Source organism: Vigna unguiculata, chromosome 6 (genome assembly GCF_004118075.2).
Source record: "Vigna unguiculata cultivar IT97K-499-35 chromosome 6, ASM411807v1, whole genome shotgun sequence".
In the NCBI taxonomy this organism is placed as follows: domain Eukaryota; kingdom Viridiplantae; phylum Streptophyta; class Magnoliopsida; order Fabales; family Fabaceae; genus Vigna; species Vigna unguiculata.
This window is the reverse complement of record NC_040284.1, coordinates 21,589,172-21,595,885: the sequence shown is the minus strand read 5'-3', so window position 1 is coordinate 21,595,885 and position 6,714 is coordinate 21,589,172. Positions and strand designations below refer to the sequence as shown.

The window sequence follows — 6,714 nt, the reverse complement described above, 5'->3', positions numbered from 1 at the left end:
TATAAAAAAAAACAAATATTCAAATTAAAATATATTTTAAATTTTTGTTTACTTCAATCTTTTAAATTCTAATAAATCTCTTTTTATACACTAATAAAAGTTATAATACACCATTTGATCAAAATGATACAAAGAACAAATAATAATCATAATAAAAGTTTAAAATAAATTATAATTGTTTACATTTTAGATTATAATACCAAATAAAATTTCACGAGAACCAACACATTTATTAAATTTGCAAACATTAATGAAACCTAGTTCATAAGATTTAAAATTTTTTTTTTTAAATAAAAGGCAAATAAATGTTCAAATTAAAATATATTTTAAATGTTTATTTACTTCAATCTTTTAAATTCTAATGAATCTCTTTTTTATACACTAATAAAAGTTATAATACATCATTTAATCAAAATGATACAAAGAACAAATAATAATCATAATTTAAAGTTTAAAATAAATTATAATTGTTTACATTTTAGATTATAATACCAAATAAAATTTCATGAGAACCAACACATTTATTAAATTTGCAAACATTAATGAAACCTAGTTCATAAAATTTAAAAATGTTTTTTAAAAATATAAAAGAAAAACAAATATTCAAATTAAAATATATTTTAAATGTTTGTTTAATCCAATCTTTTAAATTCTAATGAATCTCTTTTTTATACACTAATAAAAGTTATAATACATTACTTGATCAAAATGATACAAAGAATAAATAATAATCATAATAATAAAATTTTAACATAGATCTTGTATCTTTTAAACTTCAAATATGTTGGATGGTGATAAAAAAATATTCATGACAATTGCATTAATTTTTTATATTGTAGTAAATAAAAGTTATTTATACAATTATAGTGAAAAATTACAGTATGATTGATAATGAGTTAGAAAATAAAAAGTAATTAGATAAAATATATCGAAATGGTATTCTACATAATGAAAATAAACAAGAAATAAAAATATTAAAAAATTAACAAATGTTTATAAACAATTTGAGAGACTATTCAAAGAAATCGGACAAAGGAAAACAAATGTATACTTAAGGGTATGATAAGTTGAAAAATATCTTAGAGATTTAAGAAAACTTTTCAAATATCAACTGTTAGTATATGGCCGGGTACTTCCCGGCCCAACAAGGGGAAACGGGCCGGGATCATCCCGGCCCAGGTAGGAGCGTCCCCATGCGATGGCCCAACCGCGGGGGCTTGGATCCAGCGCAACGCTGGCAGCCCAACAAGCGTAGTGGCCGTGTAATTCCCAGCCCTCTTGGCCGAGTACACCCCGGCCCAAGGGGTAGCAAGCGGGACATGTGGTACAGAGGGGCAGCATGCAATCAAACCCCAAAAAAGAAGGAATTGATATTTGAGAAGTACAGACGGCCAAACCCTAAAAAGGAAGGAGTTGATATGTGAGAAGTACAGACGGCCAAACCCCAAAAAGGAAAGAGTGGATCTTTGACAAAAGTACAGACGGACAAACCTTAGAATGGAAAGAATTGATCTTTATTAAAGGCACATAAGAACAATTACAGCCAATAAGGAAAGAACCGATGCGTGCAACCTCAGTCGGAAAGGGAATGAATCGATCCTCAAATACAAACGGCCCGCAAATATTAATAACAGGTCCATTAAGAAATTAGTATAAATTAAGGCCTAGTGAACAGGTAAATGTACGTTTTTCTCACTAACCTACTACACCCCATATCAATCACTCTCTAACTTGAGCGTCGTAGTGCTTGCAGGTACCCCCACCCCCGTAGTGCAGACGGTAGGGAGTTCCAGGAGGAGTCTAGGAAGGAACAGGAGGAGGTTCCACACATAGGGTTCTTGAGATCGTCTGGTTCCGCACCAAAATAGTACCGTTCAGGTACAATTGGTGCCCATCGTGGGGCCAGACAATTCTCATGCAGGATGGTGTCGACAAGAGCAGTAGTCAATCATAATTCAGTAGCAGCAGAGATGCAGCGAGAGATGAACCGTCATTTGGAAGAATTAAGGCGCAAGAACGAGGAAGAATTGAACGCCCTAAGAGAGGAGAACCAGCGGATGCGAGCGCAAATTGAGCAGAATCCCCCCCCAAAGGGAGGAATCCCGTAGCAATGGTACCAGACGAGACGAGTCTCGAGCACAAACTACCACCAACCAAACAGAAGCAAGGCCCAGAGCAGTTAGACGTCACCCCTTCGTGGACGGGATCATGGAAGCGGAACTTCCCGCGCGCTGGAAGGGGTTGACTATGAGCCAATACGATGACACTACTGATCCGGAGGAGCACGTGGACGTCTTCACCGCCCAGGCAGGATTGTATACTTCGGACGACGCGATCCTCTGTCGTGTTTTCCCAACATCCCTAAAAGGGCCGACACTCAATTGGTTCACACGATTACCACCCAACTCTATCGATTATTTCGATACATTGGCCACCCGTTTCGGCATACAGTTTGCCACTAGTAAGCCACACCACCTTACTTCTCTAGCATTGGTAAATATACGGCAGGAAAAAGGAGAGTCTTTGCGGGAGTTTATGGAACGATTTGGGAAGATATCCTTGAATATCTCTAATTTAAATCCTAAGGTCGCCATGCACCACCTCATCACAACACTAAAGCCTGGCCCTTTCATTGAGAGTCTGTGCAAGAAGCCCGTGAACAATCTGGATGAACTTCGGACCAGGGCCACCAAATTCATGCAGATGGAGGAACTAAAAGAATTCCACAATACAACTCGACCGGACGCACAGGAGAAGAGGCACCATGATAGAGAGCGAACGTTGGCACCCCGATCCGGCCACAGGTTCAAAGACTCTAGGCAGCCGAAATACAGGAGGTACACGCCTCTCGTGTCCAACAGAGCCAGAATTCTGGAGGAAGCACTGAACACCGATCTAATAACAGCCCCTCAAAGGGCCCCGACTCCCCCGAAGCATTGTCGGTATCACCGAAATTATGGGCATACAATAGAGGAATGTTTTACCTTGAAAGACAAAATTGAGGAACTGATACAGGCGGGACACCTAAGAAGATTCGTAAAACGGGAAGGCGGAGGATTCTCAACAAGGGGAGAACGAGAAAAATGCTACGAGGAGCAACCACGAAGGACATCCGGGTACCGAGAGAGGGAAGGAGAAGACACCCGCAGAAGGGTCGAACCTAAAAAAGATGATGAGCAGGATACGAGAGAAAGGCCACTAAGAGGAGTAATTAATTACATTTCAGGAGGCTTCGCAGGAGGTGGGGCCACTACGTCTGCAAGGAAGAAAAGTATGTGCGAGCAATTTAAAGTGTCAATGCCATGACAGTATGTCCCAGACTGCACATGCCACCCATCACGTTTCGAGACGATGATTTCCAAGCGATCGACCCCCAGCATGACGACCCAATGATGATATCAGTAGAGATCGAGGACTATGCGGTCAGGAAAACCCTGGTGGACCTGGGAAGTTCGATGGACATCCTATACTGGGGCACTCTCAGAAAGCTGAAAATTCCAGAAGGGGAGATCCAGCAATATTCAGAGACTATCGTGGGCTTCTCAGGGGAGCGAGTGAACACGAAAGGCTACGTCGACTTATTCACCAAGTTCTGGACAGGAATGGTAACACGAACGGTAAAAATCCGATACCTTATGGTTGATGCTCACACCTCTTATAATATTTTGCTAGGGAGACCCTCGTTGAATACGCTTGGTGCAGTAGTCTCCACATATCACTTGGTCATGAAGTTTCCATCCGCCTCAGGAGACATAATCATGGTGCATGTAGACCAACCGACTGCTCGCAGATGCTACGCGGACAATTTGATAGAAAGACCCGAGTCTCCTCCCAGACGAGCAGTGAATAATGTTGAGAAGGTCCCAGGGGAAGCAGAGGTATACCTGGATCCTCGGGTCAGTAGTGAGGAGAGGGTGGAACCAATCGAAAGCACAAAAGAATTCCATTTCAATGAGCATCGATACACCCATGTCAGCAGGACACTTATAAAGCCCCCGAGATGCGGGAAGTGTTACAGAGGAACGTTGATTTGTTCGCCTGGAGTGCGGCCGACATGCCAGGCATTGACCTAAGGGTAGCCAGTCACAAGCTGTCTATTTTTCGGGAAGCTCAGCCCGTTGCACAAAAGAGAAGGAAGATGGGAGGAGAAAAAAGGGAGGCAGCCAAAGCGGAAGTACAGAAGTTAATTTCGACAGGCTTCATCAAGGAGGCCACCTACACGACCTGGCTGGCCAACATAGTGTTGGTAACTCACAGGGGAATAGTTCCTGGGTTTCATGTTAACTCACAGGGGAATAGAAGCCAACCCCGACAAGTGCTAAGCGGTTGTTAACATGAGGAGTCCAGCCAACATCAAGGAGATACAGAGATTGGTGGGGAGGCTAACTGCGTTGTCACGTTTTATGTCTAAGTTAGCAGAAAGAATCCAGCTGATGCTGAGGCTCATGAAAAAAGCGCAAAAATTCGTATGGGATGAGGCTTGCGAGCAATCTTTCCAAGCATTGAAAGAGTATTTGTCTTCTCCCCCAGTACTACAGAAGCCTAGCAAGGGGAAACCCCTGTTAGTATATCTAACCATCTCTACCAATGTTGTTAGCGCGACCATTGTACAAGATCAGGCGGGGGACCAGCGACCCGTATACTTTATCAGCAAAGCCCTACACGATGCAGAATTGCGGTACCAGATAGTGGAAAAGGTAATCCTAGCCCTTGTGATAACAACCAGACGACTGCGACCGTACTTTCAGGGGAACGAGGTAATAGTCAAGTCTGACTACCCAATACACAAAGTCTTAAGGTGACCCGACATCGCCGGCCGAATGGTTGGGTGGTCCGTAGAACTATCTGAGTATCATCTTCGATGCGAAGCTCGAGGGCCGATCAAGGGACAATGCCTGGCAGACTTTGTCAACGAATTAACAGGAGATCATGACGTACGCGAGGAAGGTTGGATCTTGTCGGTGGATGGCTCCTCAAACGCAAGAGGCGGGGGCGCTGGGATTGTTTTGCAAGAACCAAATGATTTACTACTCGAGCAAGCTTTGCGCTTTGGCTTTAAACCCTCTAACAATCAGGCAGAATATGAGGCATTAATAGTAGGGTTGACCCTTGCAGCAGACATAGGAGCAAATACGGTGACATGCCGAACTGATTCTCAACTGATCGTAGGACACTTGGACGACACTTTTCAGGTAAAGGACCCCCTCCTATTACGATATTATCACGTTGTGCAGGGCATGTTAAATAGATTCAGAACAGAAAGCGTAAAGCATGTTGATAGAGCCCAAAATTCCAGAGCCGACTTGCTCTCGAAGTTGGCAACTACCAAAGTAAAGGGACAACATCATACAGTGATCCATGCCACACTCGACCGTCCTACTATAACTTTGGCAGAATGCAATACTACTGAGACAGTCGCACTAGAGGAGGAAGAGTGGATGGCTCCAATTATACAATTCATTCAACATGGTGACACGGACGGAATTGATGACCCTATCATGCGTAAGAAAGCTTCTCGATTCACTCTGGTTGGTGAAGAATTGTACAAACAAGGCTTCTCCAACCCTCTGTTAAAATGCGTCACAAACCGCCAAGCCTAGTATATTATGGAAGAGTTACACACGGGGATTTGTGGCTTACATTCAGGATCCCGAACCATGGCAGCTCGAGTATTACGAGCAGGATACTATTGGCTGACTGTCAAAGAAGACTGCGAGAAATACGTAAGGAAGTGCACCCAATGCCAACAGCACGGTAACATGATACATCTCAAGTTAGAGGAGTTGCACGGTATTACCTCCCCATGGCCTTTCGCCAAGTGGGGCATGAATATTCTAGGGCCCTTCAGCCCAGGGAAAGGTTAGGTAAAGTTCTTGTTGGTAGCTATAGACTACTTCACTAAGTGGATTGAGGCGGAGCCACTGGCACTGATCACGGCCCAGCAGGTACAGAAATTTGTCTGGAAGAATATAGTGTGCAGGTTTGGCATACCAAGCATCGTTATAACAAATAATGGTAGGCAGTTCATCGACAAGGGGCTAGCTGAGTTCTATAAGGGACTCCATATACAACATATAACCAGCTCAGTCGAGCACCCACAAACAAATGGGCAAGCCGAAGCAGCAAACAAGGTCATACTGCGAGAACTTAAGAAGAGGTTGGGAGATGCCAAAGGAAGGTGGGCTGACGAGTTATTAGAAGTCTTATGGGCATATCGCTGCACCCCGCAGTCAACAACACAAGAGACACCCTACTGCTTAGCGTATGGAGTAGACGCAATGATCCCGGTCGAGATTGGAGAGCCCTCTTTACGGTGCCGCCTGTTCGACACGCGTCTTAATGAGGAAAGTATGCTAACAAGCCTGGACCTGGTTCAAGAGCTCCGAGATCAAGTGCGCATTCGGGAGGAGGCATCCAAACTAAGGGCCCAACGCTGCTATAATACTAAAGTCAAACCCCGAACCAGGGAGATCTAGTATGGCGTATGGCAAGTGCCGCCCGGAAGCATGAAGGGAAGTTCTAGCCCAATTGGGAAGGGCCATTCCGAATCAACGAAGCTGTGGGAAACGACGCATACAGGTTGGAGCACCTATCTGGTACCCCTGTTCCGGCCACCTGGAACGCCTCACATCTCAAGTTTTATTACAGTTAGTTTGTCAGACATTTATTTTCAGACTCATTTGTGATTTCGATTACGCAATAAATGATGTACTC

At 43.5% G+C, this 6,714-nt stretch overlaps 1 protein-coding gene across 1 annotated transcript; it reads left to right on the top strand.

Moving 5' to 3' along the window:
- Positions 1-2,208: 2,208 nt before the first annotated feature.
- Positions 2,209-3,306, top strand: LOC114188521. The gene has a single exon (XM_028077094.1). The coding sequence runs from the start codon at positions 2,209-2,211 to the stop codon at positions 3,304-3,306; it is 1,098 nt and encodes a 365-aa protein (XP_027932895.1).
- Positions 3,307-6,714: the final 3,408 nt, after the last annotated feature.

Bases quoted from the DNA above. Each gene is read 5' to 3' on its own strand.
- LOC114188521 (XM_028077094.1), top strand. From the start codon at position 2,209: ATGGAAGCGGAACTTCCCGCGCGCTGGAAGGGGTTGACTATGAGCCAA.